We start from the raw sequence: 24,097 nt of genomic DNA on the forward strand, positions 1-24,097 counted from the left end.
TGGTGTTCTCCAGGAGCAGGTGTTGGATTTACATGGATACAGTTTCCACTTCTGGACTGTCCAACTCCACAAATAATGTGTAGAACTTTTACTAGAGTCTGCAGGTGGGTGTAGAAGAAGAGGAAAAAAAAAATACATGCTTTTTGACCACTGGAGTTGTAGAGCAGAATTTCTGGAGGGTTAAATTCCTGAGGGGAACTAAGTTAAGTCAGCGTGCTGGTTCTGATCCTCCACAGACCAACCTGCAGTCTTAAAGGCAGCCTGCCTTTTAATGAACGAGGGATTCCGAATTAGCAGAAGAAACTCGGTTGCTCTAGGAACTATTGTGAGTGCAAGTTCAATAGGAAGCCAAAGGAAATGGCACATGTACTCTCTTAATAAAGCAGAGCCATAAAGCCAAAATGTGGCTGAGGGTTTTTTGTCTAAGCAAGCATATGACAGGACTGGCTGAGGGGATGGGCAAGGCCTGTGGTGCTGGCAGTGCCAGGGGACTGGCGAGGGCGCTGAGATCAGCCAGCAGAACCCCCTGATCCGTGCTGCTTCTGTGGGTAGTGTGAGTGACCTCGAGTGCCTGTTCCTGCAGCTGGTAGGGTTGTTTCTACCCCACAGATCGTGGTGCTCTAAATGTGCTGCAGAAATTGTGAAGCAATTACTGGATGTGCTTGGAATGGAGAGGATGAATCTTGACTGGTTTCTTAAAATGTTTCAGGAGTGTGAACTTACACTGCTGTAATTACACAGCCAGACAGTTTTCCCCTGCAAAGGAACAGCCTTTATTGTTTAAAGAGAAAATCCCCTGCAGGACAATACAACTCACAACACCCTTGCCTCTGCCTCTAGTGTTAGGTCCTCTCCTGCATCTTACAGTAAAAAGTTATAATAAAACCAAGGAACAAACTTGCTTCCATACAAGACTGCACACGCTCTGCCATCAGTGATTGTGCAGTGTTGTCTGAAAGACCAGACTGTTCCCTTGTCCAGCCTGTTTGGAATTGTAAACCAGGGGAGGTTGCCAGCACTCTTCAGGACAGAGCCCATCCAAAATACACAGGGCAGCGTGTGCTGTGCATGCTAAAATGCACAGAGGAAGGTAGAATTTGAACAGAAATTATCTTCTGCCTTGGTATAGCTTTATGCTTGATGTGAACTCTTAATGGAGATCGTGAATTCTCAGAGAAAGATCAATACCTTTATGTGAACTGTAACTACTGCAAGCTGCTCAGTTCTGGTGAGTTGTGAAAGGAAGCGACAACCAGCCTGCTTTGCTGAAGCTCTTGTCTTGGCATCTTCAGGGCACGTCGGGGTTCCCTTGAGCGGCTCATTGGCTTCCTGGATGCAATTTTACTGTGTTGTGCAAAAAAGAGCGGAACAAAACCAAAGGCGTTTGCCTGGATGCTCAGCAGCGTGTAGCTGCCTTGACCTGAGACGAAGGTGGTGAGCCAGTCTAGGATCACGTGTGAATGTGCTCCAGTAACAGGACCTGTTAGCAGAAGATGCTGGCCTCAGCATGTGGCTCTTGTGTGATGTCTTGTAATGACTGAGGGTTTGAGACCAGGAAATAGCCTTGCCTCCTGCTCGTCACAGGTTATTGCTGCTCGAGGCTGTGTCTCAGACCCAGCGGGGCAGGGTTTGGAGTGCCGTGGTGTGGTTTCTCCCGATGTACTCGGCCCAAGAGCGTGACTCTGCTCTGCAGTGCTGTAAGGGGGGTCTGCAGCCCCTGGGCCCTCTGAAAGGGCAGCCAGGGTTTTAATAAAGACTGGTAACTCTCTCACTCGGACGCAGTGACAGGGAGGGACCCCAGGCACTGAGCAAGTGCTTGCCCCTGGAAACTCAAGTTTCCTAATCACTTCTTTTACAGGTCAGACGCTGCTAATGGGGAAGCGCTGACTGAGTTAAAAACCAAGCTGTTAGCTTGATAGTACAAGTAACAGGACCTGGCTAGGAATATGTCTGTGGAGCTCCTGGTTTAGACATGAAGGGCTTCTGCTCCAGCTGATACTTATTTTCAGGGCACCATTTGCCTCTCAAATCTCTTGGAGGCTCATAGCATCCTCAGGGCACTTCCCCAATTCCCTCAGCTTGAGCTAGAGCACAGCACTTGGAAGAGCAAGAGATCTTGGTGAGTTGCTCCAATAGTTCTCTTCCTTGCTATCAAGATTTGCTTTATTCCTGGTCTGAAGGTATCTAGCTTCAACGAGTAAATATTAAATGCCTTTCCCTTGAACAAATGCTATGTGAGCAACAGGGTCTGTTCTAGACCTGTCACTTTCTTGTACCTAATACCAACACTACTGTTGTTTTGAAAGTGTCTCGTGATACTATTCCTACAGTAGAATTTCTCCTGCGTTATTCTAGGTTTTTTTCTTCTTTTTTTTCCATTTTTTTCCAATCCATGCTGCAATACAGTGCTGCAGGCTGAGGAGAAAAGCTCTTCTGTCCTGCTTGCTTCTGTGTCTGTCCTGCTTGAGCAATCCCTGCTTAAGCTGTGGGATGGAGATGCAGGCAGCTCAGAAGACACTTTCCTAGAGCCCAAAACTTGCCGTGATGGAACAAGAGTGTTTGAGACTTTGCAGTGACTCCAAACATCAGCATGCCTCCCCATCCAGCTACCCCCTACTCCTCAGCTCTGTCTCCTTCCCTAGCTGCTGGCATAAGCCATGTGGCACCCAGGGCTCTTTACATGCTGGCTGCTGCCGAGGCCACAGAGCTGGGCCGGGACCCAGAGCTCGGGGAGCGTGGGAGGATGATAGTGCAGCATGAGACGCCCACGGTGGCCTCGGGGAGGTCCTCGTCCTCGGCCCACTCGTTGAGGTCAGGATTGTAGCACTGCACACATTTCTGATACCTCTTCCCGCTCTCGTTCCAGCCACCCACCAGGCACAAGCGCCCCTCCAGCAGAGCCACCCCGGCCGTGCTGACCCCTGTGGGCAGGGGTGCCACGTAACTCCACTGCCCCGTGAGTGGGCTGTAGCACTCCACGGGCATCACGTCCACCCGCTCGCCCTGGGGACCCAGCTGGCTCCCACCCAGCACATAGGCTCGGTCAGCCACGGTGGCCGCGCAGTGCCAGCCCCGGGGGGTGCTGAGCCTTGCCTGCTCCCTCCAGGTGTCGGTGCTGGGCTCGTAGCAGCACACGGTGCGGGAATAGGCATGGCTGATGTAGCCACCAGTGACCAGGAGCTTGCCATCGATGACGGTGGTGGCGTGGCAGCAGCGGGGCGTCTCCAGGCTTGCCTTGCTCTGCCAGCTGTTGGTGGCAGGGACATAGCATTCGACAGATGCCAACGTGCCCTCGGCATTGCGCCCTCCGACAGCGTAGAGGAGCCCGTTGCAGGTGCTCAGGCTGAAGTGTGTCCTCCTGTGCTGCATGCTGGCCAAGTGCAGCCAGGTGTTGAAGCGTGGGTCGTACCTGGGGGATAAGGGCAGATCTGTCTGTCCAGGACTAGCATCAGAGCCATGGGGAGAAGTGGGGCCTGCCAAACATGCCCTTGGAGGAGACAACTCTTGCTCTGGAAGACCCTCTCTCTCTCTTCTCCAGCAGTAAAAAAGCATCTGAACAGGCAGTACAGATGGAGACAATGGCACTGCACAGGACTGGATCCTACCTGCGACTGCTGGGGTTGTTGCCGCTCTAGCCTTTGGGACGGTCCAGCATTGCTCCTGCCACCACAAGCTCCAGCCTGGCTTGGAAATGGCGAGTGATACTGATCTGAGGTGTCCCCAAGCACTGTCACTGTCCCCTCTGTTGGGTCTTGGCAGGTGGAAGAAGACCTAGAGGAAGGTCTTCCCTGCCCACCCTGCCAGGCCAAAGCCAGGCACGTGATAAGAAGTCAGCTCCTTATGTGCCCACGAGATGGCAAAGGGAACTGCAACTGCTGTGTCCCCAAAGCGATGCCACAGGGACTACAGCCAGGCTGGGAAAGGTGGATAAGCTACTGGCCAGAAATAGAAAGGAGACCTGCCAGTGGGTCGCTGAAACCTCACTCGGTGCAGGAGAAAGAGCCCAATGACAGCTCCTAACCAAGGGGTGGTGAGCTGGGGCCGCAAAGGGCTGGCCTCGAGCGGTGCCAACAGTGTTGCGTGTGGAGCCTCAGGTGGCTGAGCCAAGCCGTGGGCAGAGCCACTGGGAAGTTCAGGTTTAGGTTGCAAACAAAATACTGCATGTCAGGTTGCCATGGTTACTCCTCCTTTCTTTGAACAGTAATCCCTTGGTGATCCAGTGAAAGGTTTATGGGGATTTACGAAAGCAACCTTGTCATTTAAATGATGAAGAGAGAAATGGAGGTGGAGAGAAGAAAACCTGAAGGGCAACAGGAATCCTACAGACAGTAAATCTACCTTAAAATGAATCCAGACAAACCAGAGACCGAGTTGAGGCTGGCACTGGCTGGAGGAACAGCCAGTGGACAAAAAGGGAGCTGCCCAGAGTAACAAAATGGGTTACTTCTAAATAACGAGGGCTCCCATTTCTCCAGGAGCCTGGCAGCTTTGAAGAGGCCCTGCCTTGCCCTCATCCTGCACCGGCAGCAGAGCCCAGGCGCCAAAATCCCCAGGGGAAGCCCAGGCTGGGGTCATGCAGACCAAATCCCTGGAAGGGGTTTCCAGCTCTTGTGTCTCACAGTCCAGCACCCTTTGCTGGGCCTCGCCGCGTTTGTTCCTCCCTGGCAGCATTATCGCAGAGGCCAGACCTATGTCCTGGTTACTGATAGCAAAGAGGAACCTTTCTGACACACTTGTCCCTCACCCCGTGTGGGATGCTGGGGCACAGGCAGACACAGCACAGCTCTAAACCCCTCCCTGTGGTCTGCGTGGCCAGGTGGAGCCCATCTTACCTGCTCAGGCTGCTGACGGCATGCTTGGCCTGGTTCCTGGCATCGTTTTGGTCTTCACCACCCGCAACATAGATGAATCCATCCATCACCACCACGCACTGGTTAAAACTTTTTGCTGGCATCTCCGTCAGCTTGTTCCAGTTTCCCTCTGCATCCCTGTAGCTGATCTCCCTGCTAAGAGCCTTCTCGGTCAAAGCTGGACGACCCCCAACTGTGACAAGGACCCTCTGGCCTCCCCGTATCCTGGTTCTCCGAGACTGAAGGCTGTTTTGCTGGTGGGGGAGCAGGTGGTAATTCATAGCATCCACGAGGAGCTTGTGGCACTGCGGGTCTTGCATCATGCGTGGCACAGGTTGCACATGGTTGACCAAGTCTGGAGCTGAGATTGTGCCGAATCGAATGTTGCTCAGGAGGTCAGCAGCATATCGAACCCGTTTCGGGTCAAACTCCAGCCATTTGACAGCAATCTGGAAGGCTGCAACCTCGCTGGGTATCTGCAAACCATCATCCATCAGCAGCTCATTGATCTGATCAAAGGGGAGTTTCATGAACTGGTCGGTCTTGGAGAACTCCAGGAAGTTTTCCCGGATGAATTTCCGGGTGGTGTCTTTCACCTGGTTGAGGCCGTAGGTGGCCGAGATGTTGGCGATGTACACGCAGTTCTCCACAGCCATCTCCCGAACGAGGAAGTCGCTGCACATGTTCAGCAGTGCCGACACCTGCAGCTGGGTGGCTGCGGCAATGGTGCTGCCGATGGTGTACAGCGAGAGGCTCAGCTTCCCCGTGTAGGCGTAGGTGATGACAGTGGTCAGGCCCAGTGGGGAGACATTGTGGAGCTCCACCCGGTGCAGCTGAGGGTCTCTCTGCAGCAGGTGGTGGAAGTACTCACTGCAGGAAGCCAGGACGAGTTTATGCACCTCGAAGGACTTCGTTTTGGTGGCGATGGTGAGATCGCAGAGGAACCGCTTCTGGCGCATCTGGTTCATCCCCTCCAGAAGGCTGGCTCCGTGGTCCGGCGCTTCAACCTCCGTGGCCGTGCAGTGGAAGCCATTGGAGCTGCTGTCATACAAACCATTCAAGTGATTGAGGTGTTCGACATCTAGCAAAGCATCTTCCACCATCACCGGGGTGATGGATGCATCCTCTTTATCCACCTTGGGCTTCTTGGGGGTTTTCTTTTTGGGTGCCATCTTGGCAGGATCAGAACGGGACCTGGTGAGAAAGGAGAGGTGAGGAGCCTTGTAGGAGGGGTACAGGTGTCCTTCTGCTCTTTAAGACATTCAGTTAAGTAAAGGAAAAACTCCCACTGATTCATATATTCTTTGGGTCAGGCCAAGGGAAGGATGGAAACTGCCTCCCAAGCCCTGTACCCTGCTGAGCTGCATTAAAGGCATCAAGGGCCATGACTGCAAGAGGGGATCCTCAACCCTCAACCAGTACCAGCGCCTTCACTGTGTTGACAAAGGACCGGGGATTTTGGGTGGTTGCCTTGGGAAACTGGGAGCACCCACTGGTTCCTGGGGTGTGGAGCTGTGCTCAGCGCCACTGACAGCTCCGCTGTCTGGGGTGACACAGACTCCAGGTAGAACGAGGGGGTGATCGCAGGGTGTGTTTTGCCTGACTCAAGCGCACGTCAGATGGGGTGAATCAAGTCCCAGCAGCTCTGACGGAGGTTCCCACACAGCAGCGAGGTAAGATGAAGCCCAGCATTGCAGGACCACATAGAAAAGGGCGTTCATTTCCCCGCCCAGGCCCTTGGGCACGGCAAGGCACTGCTGGGTAACCAGTAGGGCCAGCTGTCCTTTGGGATGACCGGTTCAGAGTGCAGGTGAAAGGGGGAAAAAAAAATCAACAACAAAATTTCAGCTTTTGAATGTTCCCAAATTCCAGCTTGAAACTCCCGTCTGAAACTCAGCAGTGACCTCAGCTCCTCTGAGGGAGCTCGGAGCAGCCAATATATGAGGGAACAAATCTGCCGACCAGAAATAGCTGTTACTGCACTGTCTCACATGTCTGGGTACTGTTTATTACGCTTGGCCGTAAAGATCAGGTTTCTTGGAACTGAGTAATCAGCTCATATTTAGCACCGGGCAAAGAAGGGGGGCATTATGAGACTTTAGCAAAAATATGGAGAAGGGAAAAGTTTAGTAAAAGTCCCTGCCAGGAAAGAGGATTCAGGGCTGAGTTCAAGGGGGAGAGCAGCAGTGCCAGCCCGGCTGAGCTCAGCTGGCTGGGGTGAGCAGAGGGAGTAGAGATGACACAGACACCCGCAGACCCTGCTCTCTTCTGGCTTTACACAGAAGCCAAATGGATTCAGGAGAAAAGTCCCAGGCACTTGAGCCATCCCTGGTATTGTGGTGTTTCATGGGGCTACCCCAATTTACACCACTGAGGGCTCATCTATCACAGTGTCATATCCTGGAGCGGGCATCAGTCCTTCTGAAACTGGGACGCAAATGCCACTCTCTCTGCGTGTTTGGATATGAAACTGTTTCTGACACCCAGCTCAGGATTGGGAAAAGGAACTAGGATTTACCCTTTCAGAGCAACAACAATTTGATGTTTCCAAACATGCATTTTGTTCAGACTATCCATTCCCCAGGAAAATTTGCAGTTTCAGCTTTTCAGCTGGATTTGAAGTGACAATATATGTTAAATATTGGAATTTCCCAGGAAATGAAAATATTTTTCCAGGCCTTCTCTCCAGATGCCTCAAGGGATGAGAGCTGTACCTCTCTGCGATACAATACTGCAAAAATCTCCTTGCTGCTGAACAAACCCAAAGAGAAGCAGGACTTGTCCTGGAGGAAGGTGGCCATCCTGCTGCCCCCATGCTGAGACTGGTCCCAGCAGGATGAGTGCCAGGTTGAGGTCTGCAACCTCCCAGGGCAGGAGGGTTTGGCCTTGTGACATAAGTGACCTGGGTGTCAGCTCCCACTGGGCTGCGCTGAGAATCTGGCTGATCCCTTCCGCTTCCCAGACTGCCCTGATTTTGGCCTTTTTTTACAGAAACAAGCACAGTGTCTGCAGAAAGCCGCTGTTTCTGTCCATAAAACTGCTCACCCCCCTTTCAGGAGCTCCAGACCCCATTTTAGAGAGGTGACACCAGTGCTCAGCAGCTCCTGTGGGCCTGGTGTGGAGCCCAGCATCACAGCTGGGCAAGCTGATTTCCGAAAGCCTTCTTAACTCCTTCTGGAAAGCCCAGCAATGCAGCTGGCTTTCTCCATCCCCTGTCCACTCCACTCAGGAGTCAAGGCAGAAGTTGTTCTGGGATAAAACAGAGGTCTTCTAACTGCATTACACTTCATACAAGTACAGCGGAGCTGTGAGAAGTTTTAGGCTCATATTGATGTCCATGGGATCCTGCCTGTCCCCTTTGGGCACCTTTGACAGACTCCGATTTGAAGCGCGTGTTCGTGTTATTCCAGTGTCTGGCTGCAGGATGGCAGACCTTTACTACCTGCAGTTAACTTAAAATGGGACATCATTGCTCCTTCTCATTGAAATACCACTGTTGTGACTTGAAAGGGATTATTTTTCCTATTAATCCTGGCTGCTGGATTAATCTAGGGAGCTGGAATGGTTTGAAGAGATTTCAAAGGGCCCAGACAGAAAGGAGCGAAGACAGGGCTTTTTTCTAGCAGTTTAAACTTCTCTTAAAAGACAGTAGTTGTCCTTACATCCTCTCAGTGCTGCTAATCTCAGCCCTGCACCATATTACTGAGCTAACAGCAAAGCAGGACCTACGCTGGGTGATACTGTGTCTTCAGAAAGTTATGGCAAGCTTATTTTCTTTAATATCTAACCAAAGAGAAGACTCCCTCTCCTTTACCTCTGGTGTTCCCAACCCTGTGTTCAAGCAGGGTCTGAGACACAGCAAACACTGGGCTGGCCTGGAAAACTACCTGGACACTGCAGCTCTGGGTACTATTTTGCTGCCAATAATTCCTCCAGCCCCATTTTAGAAAACAACAAAGCCTTTTCCCATGCCATTATTTCCATTATTCAGCAGTTCCCGTGCCCCACGCAAGGTCTCTGCAAATCCTGCTAGGCGAGCCCTGGTTCTCCATGACTCATCTATAGGTTGGGTCTGCTCCTTACCTTGCTGTTAAGACCGGTTAGTCCAAGGGGAAGCTCTGACCAGCACAGGGCTCTGCAGGTTGAGAGATAGAGACCCTCAATTTTCCCCACGCAACATCCTCCTCCCTCCCCTTCCCTCCCTCCCCTCCCAGCCAGCTGACTGCTCTTATCACTTCTACATTTACAGCAGGCTTTTAGGGTGATGCGAGGACAGCCACCCTCAGCCGAGTCCCGAGAGACATGGAAAGGGCTGGATTCAGGTAGTGCTGCTCCGGCCAAGGGCATCGTTGCAGCCAGCAACAGGAGAAGGCAGTAAACCAAAGGCCGGGCATGATTACCTGGCCACTGCCAAGGGAAAGGCAACGAGGAGGCAGCCAAAGGCCTGGCTCCACCCCAGGGGGGTTCACCAGGGAGCTGGGGGGGACATCGCCCTCCTGATGCACTCTCCTGAGTGAGTGGAGGGGACAACAGCTCCAAGCCCCTGGCCTGAGAAGCCCCCGGCCTGGACAGCTGCGGTCCTGCTCAATTTGCCTTTGGCCACGAACGAATCTAAAAACCTACTTTCCACTCACTCCCAACAGCCGTGGTGGAGCCGTTGGCAGGCAACAGGAATAGGTATGAAAGGACATTTGTCTCAGGAAAGGCTGTCCTGACCACTGTGGGGCCGGAGATGGCACCACTGCCCCAGTGAGGGGCGGCCATGGCGGTCCCGCTCCCCTCAGCAGCGCTCTGCCAGCACTCAAGATGGCGCTGCCCGCCGCCGCTGCCAGGCCCCAAGATGGTACCCGCCGAACTCTGCCCGGACCCGCCATGGCCGCCACCGGCCGGGGCAACGGCTGCGCCGCTTCCGTTTCCTGCCCGTAGCCAAGATGGCGGCAGCGGTGGGGAAGCGCCGTGTGGCGAGCGGGCGGTGAAGCTGCTTCCGCCGCGGCGGCCTCTCCAGCAGTAAAAATGGCGGAGTCGGTGCTGGAAGTTGTGGGCAAGCTGCAGTCGCGGCTGGCGGGCAGCTCGGAGCCTAAGAAGGTGATGGGGGCGCGGCGCGGCCGGGGCTCCCCTTCCCCAACGGGGACGGCGCGGCGGGGCCCGGGGTCGGGAGGGCTCAGGCCACCCCGCGGGGGGCACGGGGAGCGGGGTCGGGCTGGGCCTGCCCTCCGCCGGCTCCCCCCCCCCCCCGCGAAGTTTCCTGCCCGGCCGGGGCCGCGGTCCGTGGGGCGAGGCGGGCGACCCGCCGTCTCCGAGCCACGGCAGCGGAGCAGGCCCGGGGGGGTGTCCCCGGTGGGAGTCCCCCGCGCTGCTGCCGGCCCGGGCTGGGCTGGCAGGTCCCGGCTGCCCCACGGGAGGCCCGCTGCGGTGTGCCGGGGTGCTCGTGTGGGGTCCCCCCGTGGGCACGTCGGCGAGGTGCGGTTTGAGAGGCTGGCAGGCAGGCAAGCGGGCAACGGGAGAACTTGCCGGAAGAGTCTTGCCCTGGTGACGTGTTCATGGTCGAGCAGCTGCGGTCCCCGGCGTGAGGTGACAGGGAGACACAGCCCTGCTGTGGGACTGGGGAGGGCCAGGACTGTGGCGAGGCCACCGCGATCGCCGGGGAGTTGGGGTCAGGGCAAGAAGTTGCTGAGTTTTAACTCAGCCCCCGGCGTGGGTTCCCCCTTGGGCCTTGGGGAAGTTGCTCGACGCCTCTCGCCCATCTCCACGAGGGAACGTGTCTGCTGCCGAAATCTGCTGCCCGCAGCAGCTGTCGCGGAGCGGCTGCCGTGCGCGCTGCCCCGATCTGCACTTGTCCTCGAATCTGTTTGGCGACATTCGGCTGCATCTGTTGCTGACAGCAACTCTCCTGCTGGGCACCGGGGTTCTGAGCCGTTTCTTTCAACTGAAATTTGGAATTAGGGTTGAGCTCAGGGGTGGGCTCACCGTGTGCTGTTATCCATTGTCTAGGATGTCGTATTTTATAGGGGGAGCATCTGTTGTGACTCTTTAAAGGTGTTTGGTTCATGTTTTACTTAATTCAGACGGGACAGTGAGGGCTGTGCAGCCGCTCTGCACTCAGCTAACTTTGTTTAACTGAGACAAACACCTGCAGAGCTGCTTGCTTTCCAAGACCTCCCACCGCCCATGAAGAAGGACGGATACCGAAGTGCTCAAGTGCTGACCCTTTGAAATGGAGGCCCCTGCACCCAGCTCCAGCCCAGCTGGGGGTGAAGCAATGGGGGGTCTGGTTCCTTTTCTCACCCTCTAAGCCAAGACCAGAGCGGGGTTTAACCGGTGGGGCCCCGAATGGAGCTGAGGGACTGCTGAGGAGTCAGTTCCAGGGGGTCTTGGGCTCTGTGGTGCTGAGAGCACGTGCAAGACTTCAAATATTGGCTCAGCACGCTGTGCACAGAGAATTAGTGCTCCTGTTTCCTGACCCTTGTGTCAGCTTGGGGCAGTAACTGCTTGTCTGTGTTTCTTGGGCATTGTAAGTCTTCGGGCACTATTTGCACAGGCTGACTCTTTCTCCAGTAACCTTGCGGTGTTAAGTCATTTCTTTCTCTGTTGATCCTATGCAGTTTTGCAAGGGGAGGGAGAGGTGGTAAGCATTCGCAAGCTGTTACTAGCTAGGATAGTGACTTTAAACCTTTTCCCTTCCCCAGCTGAAAGGTCCCATGACCTGTACTCTTTTTATTTCTGATACCTTTTCAGCTATATCCTCGGAAGTGTTAGTGTTTCTAGGCTTGAATTTAGTTGCCATTGCATTGTCTTGATAGACTGTGTATCTTCTGAGCACCTTCCTATGTCAGAAAATGGCTTTTGGCTCTTCTGCTATAACTGTTTCCACTACAGTTCTGTAGCAGCTACAGCTTTACCCTGTCAGCAGGACAAATCCAGGGTACCTTTGGGTGCTACCCACACATTATGCCACTTCCAGTCTTTGGTTTTCTTGCCTTGTCCTTTTGAAATATTTTATCAGTAATGTGAAAGAATAATATTTGCCCAGTATTGTGTACAACTCTATATTGCCTTGCTGAAAGGTGTTATGTATTAATATTGTTTTTGGGTGAAAATTGGGCTGCTGGCACAGAACTGTATGAGTGAAACTTTGGACGCTGCTGGAAACTTTGGACGCTGCTTTTGGACGGTTTGGAAACGGTCTTTTTTTTCCAACAGAGAAGACACAAACTCTGCTGCAGGAGTGTTTCTCTTCTGGGAGAAGAAAGAGTGTAAGGGAAACGCAAAGAAGAGAGCATCTTCATGGAGAGGAAGAGGCTACGTTATGCTGTAGTAATTTGATATTAACGTGTGTTGTTAGCATTGTAACGGCGTGGCTGACTCCTTTTAGAAAAGGAAAACAATCCACCCGTATTAAACAAAACTTTATTGGAGGTGGAATTAGGTGAAGTTTTTATGGTTTGTGTCTTGTGGCTGATTGAAACTCTGCCCAGTGCTGGGGTGTTTTAGAAGAGCTTTCTCATATGTATTTCATCTGGTGTCTAGCAAGATACAAGCCTTGTGTTTTCTGTCTTCTACCTGGCTGTCTTTTTCTCATAGGACTTGTAGGATCTCAGTTATTTCTGAGTTGAGCTGCCAGATTTGAGTCTGCTTGGCTGATTTCAGCTGAAGGCAGTGGGGTCTACTGCATCAGCTTGTTTCCATAGGAAATACAGATTAGTACAAGTTCTTAAGCCTCACTGCATCGGAGCTGTCTCACTTGGCGCATCTCATGCGCATGGACCTATGGTCCACAGAGGTTGCAAGCAAAGCGAGGTTTTGCTGTGCTGTACATCCACAGCTCCCAAATATATCCCTACTCAGGTATTGCCAGGCTGCATGCCACTTGGACAGCGCCAATAAACACAGGTTTTGATATCTTAGATTGTCAGATAAGTGCATTGCTGATGACGCAGGTAACAAAAATGCCTCGTTTCCTGACAGCATCATTTTGAGATTTTTATTGCTTGGCTGGGAAGTCTGCTGAACTCAAACTGCGTTAACATTTCTAATGAAAGTACAGGTGTAAAAGCTTGGTAAAGTGACATGTAGGCAAAGGTATGTGCATGGTGGCCTCTCAGAAAGCCTCTTTTTTTTTATTTTTTTAAAAAGATGTGTGGAGGTTTCTAACCATTGACTGCAGTGGGTGTGGAATAAGCCAGTTCTCCATGAGACATATTCTGGATCAAATGCGTGGGTCCCCTGGTCTCAAACCACACTTCCCCTGGCTATAAAAAAACCCTGAGATGAGCCCTGTTGAGAATAGTGCTTTTCTTCTTGGAATTCAGCCCTGAAGGCAACAAATAACTAAAGAGCAAAAAGAGCTGTTGAAGATGTGAAGATGCTACAGTGGAGTGTAGCTAGAAAATAACTGGGAGGCTTTAAGGATACCATAACGAGTTTTCCCTTGGTTCTTACTCTCATGGTGGGATTTTGTAAGCTCTGAAACAACCTCTCTAGGAAGGTAATCTGCTTACAGAGATGCTATTGTTTTAATATTGCCCAGTTTTATTCTTTTCTTTTCTTTTTTTCTTTTTTTTCCTATCAAGTACAAAATCCATCCTTCTTCCCCTCCCTTCCTATCCCCTTCCAAACAGAGCCTTCGTGCACACTAATCCAAACCCCTGTGTTACTGATGCCAGAAGGATCTTGGCCCCTTCTCGGTGGGATCCCAACCCGTGAGCTCCGGCAGGCCTTGCCGTGGCAGTTTGAGGGAGGCAGCAGAGGTGGGCTGTGTCTCTACCTCTGCTGCTTCTGGTTTGATGGCTTCAATTGCCAGTGAGCTTGTCAAGCAGCAGTGCTGGCAAAGTAATAGTGGTTCTGAAAACTGAAAGGATGTTGGGATTTTTAGCTCAACTGGCTGCTTTCCCCACCCCCCCCACCGCCCCATCAGTTGAGGTAGGTGGTGGAGCTCGTTACCTGCCCCAGATCCCGTGAATCCCAGGGAGACTCTGCATTACCATGAGCCCAGAGTTGCAGGGACAGAGGGCTTGAAGATGCGGTTAGCTATGGTTACAGCACAGCTAGAACTATTGCATCCCCTTCAGCATCCCAGCTCAAGAGTGCTGAAACACAGTTACTGTTGGTATCAGTGTTTCACTCTTCTAAAACAAACAAGAAAACCTAAACCTTTGGTCATGGCAATGAACTCCTAAATATAATGGAGATGGGGCAGTGGTTTCTGGTGAACAGAAACTGTCCTGTGGTTCTGCTTAAGCTAGATGAACCCTTATCTGTGTACTGAGGAGTATTTTCTCTCTGAAAGTAATAGCAGTCTCCGAATAGGTTAAAAGAACTTATTTCCTTCAAAAGGAAGGAAACCTCTAAACCTCTTTCATCCTTGTACAGTGGAAGTGGGGGTGATTGGAACGGCTTAGGCCGACAGTGCCAATTTGAGCATGAGCACAGTGCTTTAAAGAGAAGATCTTCTGGATCAGGGACAGCCCTTTGTATGGCATATAGCACAGCAGTGCTGAACAAAGCCTGGGCTGTATAGGGGCTATAATAATGGGAACGCTGACAAGGCTGGTCTGTGGCTATAGCTGAGCTGCGGGAAACAATGTGAGGGGCAGCGGTGCTGTCTGATGTACTGCCATTAAAAAGTCGGTAGACGTCTCAGTGAAGTGATGTCCCAAACCATCTGGGTGGCAGAGGTGCAAGTACGTCCCCTTCACCTGCAGCCCCTCGCCGGGGTGCGAGCCTGAGAGGACTCCTCTTCCCCCCCCGGCCCGCAGAGCATCTGTATGTGCTGGCAGGACCTCACTTGGGAAAAGAAAAACAATATTTTTCACTGGTGTATGGCGAAGGGAAGGGAAAAGAGTGGGGCGAGAGGCAGTGGTTGTGGAAGGGATCAGTTGCCTTTTTAGCACAGGCTATAGCTGAGAGAAGAGACTGTCAGCAGCACTGACAGAGTGGAGGGTCTGCAGGGGAGATACGGGTTCCCTCTTAGATCTTTAAGAGCATCTAGAAATCTTCCTTCCCTCAGTGTCTAGCTTGCAAAACTTCAGAAAGAACTCTTAATATTTTTTTTCCCCTCCTCTCAACAAGTGATGCAATTCTCAGCACCACCTTCTGAGAGTCACAAGCTTCCGAGTCCTTCTTCCACTTGCTGTGCAGCAGAGTTGTGTGTCTCTGTTCCTGATGCTTTAAGCCAAAGATAAGTTGTGGTCCTGTGTGAAGAAAGCATTAATATTTGAGTGCATTTTAAGATTCTCAGATGGGCCCTCACAGGCAAAGAGGTGATAATTTCTTTACAGTTGGCCCTTGTGTTCAGCTTCTCAGGAGCTTGATTTGGAGCAAGACAGCAGCTGTCTGCCACTTGGATCTTTCTAACAAGCTCTCATGCAGTGAAGAATTTTCTTCCTTTCTAATCACAGTATGTGGTTCAGTATTACAAGTCTGAACACTTTCCTTCTTGTCTCTGCAGCTGCTGAAAAGTCTGAAGAGGCTGTCTGAGTTGCCCATCACAGTTGACATTCTTGTGGTAAGAGCTGTGAAATTTGTCACACTTTCATCGTGTCTGTCAAGTCACAGGATAACTGTTTGCCGCAGAAAGGCTGCTTTCCCTGGAATGGGGTGTGTTGCCTTGGCCACCTGCTACAGCCTGGTGTCCCAGGCACGATTGTGATGAGGTTCTAGAGATTCCAGGCACGGGGAAGGAGCGTGTCAGAGCAAGTGTGAAGCCATGGAGGACAGTTTGTCATCCTCAGTTCTTCCAAAAGCTTAACACTTGACTGGGATACGAGAGTTGGAGCAGTTCCTAACAATAACTGAATCGGCATGAAATTAGGAAGTGCTAATCCTTAAAATTATTAGTGACTTCTGTCTTCAAACTTACCAACAGCCATGGTAAATACTAACTTGGTTTATTAATATAAATAATTAATGTTTGACTAAGGCAGAGTTAAGTCTTCTTTGATTTACAGAACTGTAGTAAACGATACAATGGTCGTTGAAAACATAACATATTATATGTGGTATCTTTGCCATTAGATCAAGGAAGTTTATTTCTACCTAGCAGCGATAGGTAGTGGGTTAACTTTATTCACTTTGTAGGAAGTTTAGCAGAGGTGAGAATATTGACTGTTTTGCTAAGATGAATTCACGTCTTGGCTCTCTCGTGAAGGAGACGGGCGTTGGGAAGACTGTGAACAGTTTACGGAAACACGAGCTTGTAGGAGACTTTGCGAAGACTCTCGTAGCCAGGTGGAAGAAGCTAGTGCCGGTGTCCCAAGAGGCAGACAGGTAAGTGAACCTGTTCGGTTGTCTTGATGGATAAGCTCTGTTATATTTTTGCAGTAGAGATTATAAACTTCTCTGACCAAGGTAACAAAGTGAAGGCTCTGGAAAAACTTGTAACACAAGTGTGCTAACTCTGCATGGGATTTTTGCCTTGTTTTGGCATAAACTTCCTGCCTCCGCTCGTCACGGAGCGTTGGGTTGCTGATGGCTGCAGTTTTGCATGAAAGTAGGGACCGATTTTCAAGAACTTGCAGTTTGATGAAGAGATTAACAGTAGAGGCCAGAAAAGTGCCTTTAATAAAGCAAGAGATGCAATCTGCTTGCTTCCTGTTTTATGATGCTAAAGGGAGGAAGTTCTAGGCCCAAGTAAAGGAAGTGGCTTGCTTTGAAAGAAGGCTTTTATGTGCAAAAATCCTATGGAAACTCAAAGTTAATGCTAGTCAGCATATTGTAGTAACAAAGCTGTGTTGAACGCAGCAATGAGATCGTTTAGATGTGGGTGATGAAGACCCAGTTATTCATGATAATTTTGATGACTGTGGTATCCCTGCATGCTTAACTGGCAAACTGGGGGACGTGTTTCCCATAGGCACCACTCAGCCAGAAGTGTGTAGGCATGGAGATGTCTCTCTACACATCTCTCTCTGCTTCCAAGTGAACTGTGAAGTCCCTAGTCCTAATAAAAATGCTTAATCAATTCCTGCACTAGAAATGCAGTTTCTAAACCCCTGAATGTTGCTGTGCCTGAGAGAATTAGCGGTATTCTTGCCACAAAACTACCAAATACAACCTTAGTCTTCTGTGAGAGAGGTCCCCGTCTGCATGGTCCATGGGGAGTGGCTCTTTTCTTTCATATTGGGAAGTTTTAATCTAACTATTTTGTTTTCTTATCCCTTCAGAAATAACCTAGATTCTGAAGACCGTGACTACGAGAGGAGCAGCTCAAGCAAAAGACATCAAGAACCCTCCCTCAGAGAGGATGAGGAACCTGACCAGGAGTATTCAGAACCCTTCCAGCCGTCTTGCAGCCAGTCCTATAGCCCAGATCATAGGGAAAAGAAGCCCAAAAGGTATCCTAGGCCTGAGAGAGCCCATGAGACTTACGGCTATAGCAGCCACGAGGGGAAGGCTTGGGGCAGATCTTCCCCAGTGCTCTCTTCAGATCAGGAGTACTCGGACTATGGACAAGCTGTGTCACCTGAGCCAAGTGAGAGCCCTCAGGATATGTACACAGACCCTTATGCCTCTGAGGAGCAGGAAGAACCGACAGTATTTCATCGGAAAGCCAGTAAAGGCCACAGCTTTCAGGAGAAGTTGGGAGGAGGCCAAGAGAGGAACCCTGCTGAGTTCTACGACAAAGGGAACGTGAGTCGAAGCAAAGAGCACAAGTCTTCTCACAAGAAGCAGCGACTTGATGGCAGAGGGGAGGACAGGACCACTGCCTTCAGCCCAGAAAGATTGCACAAGACTTCTTTTAAAGAGCAGCTCCGAGAAGCTCCCGTGGCAGGGGGCAGCAAGGAGAAGCAGAGGATGTCAGATGGCACCAAAAAGGAGAAGAACCGAGAAAGCGGCACCTCCAGAAAGGAGAAGTTGCACATGTTGCCGCACTTGGAAGAGTCTTTGGACAACCACGTTAAGAAGCAAAAACATCGGGACTCTGAAAAAAGCAAATTGGAAAAGCCCAAGCTGAGCTTGGAGACCTCTAACACAGAGCGGGAGAAACGGAAAGCTGAGAGTGACTCATCAAATAGGATTAAAGAAAAGGGCATTTCTGGGAGCTTAAAATCTTCAGAGGGGAAGCGCAAAGTCTCCGATGTGGACAAAAAATCGATGGGCTTTTCCTCAAATTTTGGGGAGGGGGAAGTGGAGGATGAATTTGAACAACCTACAATGTCATTTGAGTCGTACCTCAGCTACGACCAGCCCCAGAAAAAGAAAAAGAAAGTGGTCAAACCCTCTGTGTCAACTGGGGAGAAAGACCGAGGGCACAGCAAACAGAACGGATCCAAAGCCAGTACCAACAGCTCAAGCTCGAGTCGGAAAAGTCCAAGCCACAAGCGGACAAGTGAGAAAAAGGCAGAGAAGAAACTACCAGAGCCTCCTAAACCAAACAGGGTAAGGTTTTGAAGATCTGAAAATGAACAAAGAAGGTGTGATCAGCTGCTCTTGGTCCTCTGCCATCTGGGGCTTATTAGTTTTCCCCTTGGAGGTGTCGGGCTGTGTTCTGCATCGGGTTGTGCTTGAGGTGTCTCATTGGTATCTAGGTCTGTGACTCCCGGTTCCTGCTGGGAGACACCGTATGTTTCATATGCCCTACGCCGCAGGCATCGCTTTGTGCTGTTAGAGTGGAACTCTGCTGGAAAAGTGGGTGAAGAGGGAGGGGAAAAAAGAAATGCAAGAGACAAACCCCTCTTTATTCAGAGATGGGGGAGAGTAAGAGGGAAACTCATTCAGCTAAACAATTGTATGAAAACATATTGGACGTGATACATTTGTTAAGCACGCAGAATATCTTTAGATGTGAGTCAGCTTAGTATCCTGCCTAATATGCAATGCATCTCCACCTGCTGGCAAGGTTCCCATGTTTCTCCTCTCAAGTATTTATGCTTCTCTAAAATTGACCTTTTTTTTTTCATCTTTATCAGTACCGCAGTTTTGTTAACTAAATCTGGTCTCCAGAAACGGGGGAGAAATGGGAGAACTGGTGTTACAATGCAGCTTATTCTAGAAGACAGACCTTCTTGACCTTCTTTTGTAAAAGCATGAAAAATGAGCAATATTTCTGTATATATTCATTACCACATGGGTGCCAGGGTTGTGTATATAAATAAGGGACTAATGTGTAAAACCTTGATTGCTTAATCTTTTTACTCAACTTGAAACACTTTGCTCTTCAAAAAGTGTTTTTATAATCTTTGCAGCCTTTTAAAATCCTGCTTTGCCATTCATTCCAATAAGTGCCTCATCAAAGGTTTAGATTTCCCCCAGTTTGTGAGGTTCCCCTCTCTACCACTGTGGAGTTTTTTTGCAGGGTGGGGGGGAGGAGGAGAAGAGACAGAACAGGTAAATGAGTGTTTGAGATCAAGGAAATGTTTCTGTCAGCTTTCTCTTCTGTTTTTTTGCTAGTTCTTTGCATTGTTAATCTGACTTGGGTTCTTGCCAGAGGCCTTTAGCACTGAACCTAGTAGGTTAAAGATGTGGATGGCTCTTACTGGAGGGTGCTGTGTGATTCAGATCCTGAATTTTGGCTTCTTTGTATTGACAGCCTAGACAGAGCCACGGTAATGTGGCAGAAGTGCACGCTCCCTCTGAGGCTATTTCCTGGTGCAAGCTGATCAGCATTGAATGTCTTATTCAAAATATGAAACAAAATGTAGTTCAGTGCTGTTTGTACACTGGCAGGATGTAACATTCTTATTCTCATCTTACTTGCATGTACATCCTCTCCTTCCAGATACTTCTAGATGTGGTACCAACGTTACCAGACATCCCACTGCCGCCGATTCAGGCCAACTACCGCCCTCTTCCTTCGATCGAGTCCATTACCTGCTCCCAGACAAAAAGGAAAGGTATGTTGGGCAGGAAAATAGGTCTGAATTGGGCTGCAGCCATTGTTTGTGGGAGGAAGTGGATGCTGGATGGGTTCAAGTCTTTCTTTTGGGTCTGGTGTCCTGCCTCTGATGGCCAGAGCCCAGGTTTCAGAAAAAGGTGGCTACTTTCCCACGTGCTCTAGCAGAAATGAGATTGATCCTTTGCTGACCCTTCTTGAGGCTTTGGACTTGCCCCTCCTGAACTAGGTTGCAGGTCTCTTAGAGAAGATTTGGCCCTTTAGGTTGCTTCTGGGTGACTGATTTGTGTCTCCCGTGCCATTCATCAAGGTGGGCTGCTCTTTTTTCTGCTCCCTTCTTACTCCAAGTCTTTCTCTTTACAGCAGTGTCCTCGCCACTGGAAGAGAGCGAAGCGGGTTTCACAGGCCGCCGGTTGAATTCAAAGATGCAAGTGTATTCAGGCTCTAAAACTGCCTACCTCCCAAAGATGATGTCTCTGTATCAACAATGTATCAGAGTCCTCAGTAACAACATTGACTGTAAGTCCCTTTCCTCATCTGTCTTAAAGTCATGTTGGTTTTTCTGCTGCACTGCTGGTTTTTCCACTGCATTTCAAGGTGTCAAGCCCTTTCCTTGGCAAGGAAGGAGCAAGATAAATACTCTGTGTGTCTTGCTTCTCTCTAGCAATCTATGAAGTGGGTGGTGTCCCTTTCTCGGTTCTGGAGCCAGTATTGGAGAGATGCACCCCAGAGCAGCTGTATCGCATTGAGGAATGTAATCATGTGAGTGCCTTGGCCTGGGGAAGGGATGGTGACATGCGGGAATGATGTTCTGTCCTCATCTGCAATAGCAGAATAGTAAAGAACAAATGCTCTTTATAACAAGAGGTGGCTTTTGCTAGTCCCTGGTTCCTGGATTTGCCATCTGCCCATCTCTTGCTGCAAGTTGGCCCCTAAGCTGTCTTGTCCTCTGTGGTATTCCAGTGACACTGGTGCTAACTGGTGCTGAGGGAGAGGGGAGTGAAGGTGTCAGGAGGGATCCCAGCTTACGTGTGGGTTTGTTTCAGGTCCTCATTGAGGATACAGATCAACTGTGGCACAATCACTGTCTCCGAGACTTCAAGAATGAGAAGCCAGAAGAGTTTGAGTCCTGGCGGGAGATGTACCTTCGACTTCATGACGCACGAGAGCAGCGGCTGCTCATGTTAGCACGGAACATTGGCTCAGCTCATGCCAACAAACCCAAAGGTAAAGTAGGGCTGAATGATCAGAGAAGGGTCTGGAAATGCTGCCTAGGGGATGTCTTTGGGGGGGGAAGGTCTTCTGGAGTGGCTGGTGTAAATCTAGTCCAATTTAGGAGTTGCTTAACTCTCTGTTCTTTGTGGTGGCCTTTGCTTAATGGTTTAGCAGGCTCTAGATTTCATCCATAGTGTTGCTGATGCAGACTAGACAGAGCAATATTTTTATAGCAAGAACATGTAGTGCTGCAGAGGCACCTCCTGTTCTGCTAGAGTGGCTTCTCCATGCTGGGGTTGAAGAATACTGAGGTGGAGGGAAGAATTCCTGCTCTTTTGGTGAACATAATGAGAACTACTGACCTGATCAGTCTGATTTCTCACAGTCCGAGTTGTGACTGCAAGAGGTTCAAACCTTAGGGAGGAGGGTGTTGCCTGAGCTTTGAAATGGATGGACTGGGGAGAGGTAGTTGGAGCTTGCTGTAATAAGACAAGCACTGAGGAGCCTCCTTTTATAATAAGCTGGATCTAAGCGATGTTTCCCTCTGGCCTCCTACAGGTAGAGTGGCCAAAATGGCATTTGTGAACTCTGCAGCAAAGCCCCCTCGGGATGTACGAAGGAGACAAGAGAAGTTTGGAACTGGAGGACCTCTTCTGCCAGAGAAGACCAAGTGAGTGTTTCTCAGTAGTGCTTGCTGTTCAGGGCCTCTTTTCCCATGGGCTCCTGCCAGCTTCCCCCTGAAGCTCTGCATCCTGGCAGGAGAGGATACTGTGTACCCGGGAGGTCCTTTTGCCGTGAAACTTGTAACTATAACATCAGATTTCTTGCTGGGAAGTGTGGAGATCCTGGTCACTGCTGGTTCCATGCAGTATCAGCCGTTCTGCTGTTAACAAATGTGGCTTGTATCTGAAGAATTGCATCAAACCACAGTGACTTCTTTTGACTCCTGACTGAAACGCCTGTCCTGTCTCTGTTTCAGAATAAAACCAGTCCTGTACACATCTAGCAAAAGCCACACTCGTGTGAGTGAGGAACAGTCCTATGATGGGCCCAGCACCAGCAGTGCCCACTCTGTCCCATCTTCAGGTAGCACCTTCTCCTCCTATGACCCCAGGAAACCACCAGTGAAGAGTAAGTACGAACTGCAGAACATCCGCGTGGTCTCCTAGAGCTCCTCCTTTACAAATGCACGAATCTGCTGCTTCTGCTGTAAGAGAAATCCAGGCTATGCAGGAGGGTTGATGTTGGTGGCCTCTGTCCTCTCCCTAAGGAGAGGGTAAAGGCTGTTCAAACTTCTTGCACGAGAAAAAGCATAGGGAAACATCCGTTTCGCCTGCCTGCTCAGTGCTGACTGTATCAGCCTGTCCTAATGGTGCTAGTGAGGCAGATGGTACTTTTCCCTCCTGCTGTCCTTCTGTGTCTGTCCAGCTGTTTGGAACAATGACATTGTAGAGCAGCTCCCTTGGGAAGGAAGCAGGGAGAGTTTAACCAGAGATCTGTATTCTTGCAGTGCAGAAAGCAGAATGGGCTCTCCTCAGTCTGTGACCTGAAAATAGGATAGGCCGTGATCAGAGAGCACACACTTACACCTGCCTTGTATCTGCTTTGCTAGGGCTGCAGCTTTCAATTCCTCTCTGCTCTCCTAGTCTGTGACTGCTGCTTTAATGTGTGGGGTTTTTGTTTGATTTGGATTTCTTTTTTTCTTTCTCTGTTGCAGAAATTGCACCCATGATGGCAAAGACTATCAAAGCTTTCAAAAACAGGTTCTCTCGGAGATAAGTTTGCAGTGCAGATCTGGGACTTTCCCTCTCTTGGGGGAGTGGCACTGAAGGGGGAGAAGGTACCCAAACAGCCCTTTTCTTTGAACTCTTTGGAGGCTGCAGCTGCTGGGAGAAGCTTCGATCTGCACAAGACGACAGCACAGTATTTTATCTTTTATTCTGGTCCCTTTCTCAGTGTCAAGCCCCCCTCTTTTCCCCCTGCCCTTAACATCCTGTTTCTGGCTTTGTCATCCGTCAAAAGAAGGGTGTACAGAATCTCCTGACATGAGAAAATGTGAAGTCTTGGCACCTGCTGAGAGTGGAAGATCCAGAGACTATTTACTATTTAACCTCTTAATAAATTATAAAATGGTTTTAATTAATATTTTGCCCCTCTATCCCACTGGTATTATTTATGTTGCTCCCAGTAGTCTCCCCCCTCCCAATCCAGTGTAAGGGCCAGCCTCTCTGTGACTCGAGCTGGCAGGAATCCATCTGTCTGAGTGGACACTGGGTGTCATGAAAAGTCTTTCCTCGTGATCTGGTACCTGCTGGGCCCAAAGTCCCACCTGGACCCTCTGGGACAGGTAGGACCGGTGGCCCATCTGCTCATCAATCCTTTGGCAAGCACATCAAGTACTGAGGCTTTGCTCTCTACTCGTGTATGTTAATAAAATCTTAGCTCTCGACCTTCTCTCTGCTGTTACTGTAGATCTTGTACAGATGCTTACGTTGTTGTGCAGGGATGCCAAGAGTCATTGGGGACTTCTCTGCTGCTGTTGTCTTCTGCTGGCTACTGGGAATAAAACTACGAGGGGCTTTGGGAGAAATTTTACTGTGCACCAAGTCAGATTTTAACTGCTTTTTTTTTTTTTTTTTGAGAGAGAGTGGGGACTTTGTCTGCCTCTGAAATTAAAAACAGTTTTTAAATATCAACAAAGGCATCCGTTTGCCTCTTTTAGTGGAAAGAAGGAATACTTTTTATCTTGTTTTCTGTGTGGAATTGGGAAGGATTTATTTCCAGTTTGGAAGCTGGTGCTTAAATCCTGTCTTTTCCCTGTATGTTTTCCTCTGCCCCCTCTTTGGAAAAAGCAAGGGTTTGAACCTGAAACCACTTGACTGGGGTTGGAGGGAAGTGAATAATGGGATGTGGTTTGTTTTTAATGTGTGCATACTTCACAGGAGTTCAAAAAGCTCGGTTGTACTTGGTGTCTGAGGAACTGGAGCTCTGGAAGGAAAAGGTGTGCGATGTGACCTGGCGGACCCAGGGGTTGGTGGAAGTGTGAGGAGGTGCCCTGGAGCACAGCTCCTCTGGGGAGGTCGGGAGCCCGAGTGCTGCATGAGGTGTGTGATTTCAGGTGGACTCGCTGAGGCTGCAGCAGAGAGCGGGGAGATGGACACAACTAGGCACTTGCTATTAAATGTGAAGCCTTATTGTGGTG

General features: G+C 50.1%; 2 protein-coding genes across 2 annotated transcripts; one reads left to right on the top strand and one right to left on the bottom strand.

Annotated features, from left to right (window-relative positions):
• Window positions 1–822: 822 nt before the first annotated feature.
• Window positions 823–9,522, bottom strand: LOC142419476 (kelch-like protein 31). Its single transcript, XM_075522482.1, has 4 exons — window positions 9,474–9,522; window positions 8,934–8,985; window positions 4,833–6,044; window positions 823–3,409 (listed from the first exon to the last, which is right to left on the bottom strand). Exons 3-4 carry the CDS (start codon window positions 6,020–6,022, stop codon window positions 2,677–2,679), a joined length of 1,923 nt encoding a protein of 640 aa, XP_075378597.1. The 5' UTR covers window positions 6,023–6,044; window positions 8,934–8,985; window positions 9,474–9,522; the 3' UTR covers window positions 823–2,676.
• Window positions 9,523–9,755: 233 nt separating this feature from the next.
• Window positions 9,756–23,344, top strand: ELOA (elongin A). The gene is made up of 11 exons (XM_075522481.1): window positions 9,756–9,935; window positions 15,298–15,354; window positions 15,997–16,115; window positions 17,012–18,227; window positions 19,567–19,681; window positions 20,044–20,199; window positions 20,345–20,442; window positions 20,727–20,907; window positions 21,454–21,565; window positions 21,875–22,026; window positions 22,613–23,344. The coding sequence occupies exons 1-11, from the start codon at window positions 9,864–9,866 to the stop codon at window positions 22,672–22,674; spliced, it is 2,340 nt and encodes a 779-aa protein (XP_075378596.1). The 5' UTR covers window positions 9,756–9,863; the 3' UTR covers window positions 22,675–23,344.
• The last annotated feature ends 753 nt before the right edge of the window (window positions 23,345–24,097 follow it).

Source organism: Mycteria americana, chromosome 21 (assembly GCF_035582795.1).
Source record: "Mycteria americana isolate JAX WOST 10 ecotype Jacksonville Zoo and Gardens chromosome 21, USCA_MyAme_1.0, whole genome shotgun sequence".
Classification (NCBI taxonomy): domain Eukaryota; kingdom Metazoa; phylum Chordata; class Aves; order Ciconiiformes; family Ciconiidae; genus Mycteria; species Mycteria americana.

Excerpts from the sequence above, each read along its gene's own strand:
- LOC142419476 (XM_075522482.1), bottom strand. The coding sequence starts at position 6,022 with ATGGCACCCAAAAAGAAAACCCCCAAGAAGCCCAAGGTGGATAAAGAG. Across the intron at positions 3,410-4,832 it reads GCCGTCAGCAGCCTGAGCAG|GTACGACCCACGCTTCAACA; the intron begins GTAAGATGGGCT and ends CTTATCCCCCAG.
- ELOA (XM_075522481.1), top strand. The coding sequence starts at position 9,864 with ATGGCGGAGTCGGTGCTGGAAGTTGTGGGCAAGCTGCAGTCGCGGCTG. Across the intron at positions 15,355-15,996 it reads TCACAGTTGACATTCTTGTG|GAGACGGGCGTTGGGAAGAC; the intron begins GTAAGAGCTGTG and ends TCTCTCGTGAAG. Across the intron at positions 22,027-22,612 it reads CAGGAAACCACCAGTGAAGA|AAATTGCACCCATGATGGCA; the intron begins GTAAGTACGAAC and ends TCTCTGTTGCAG.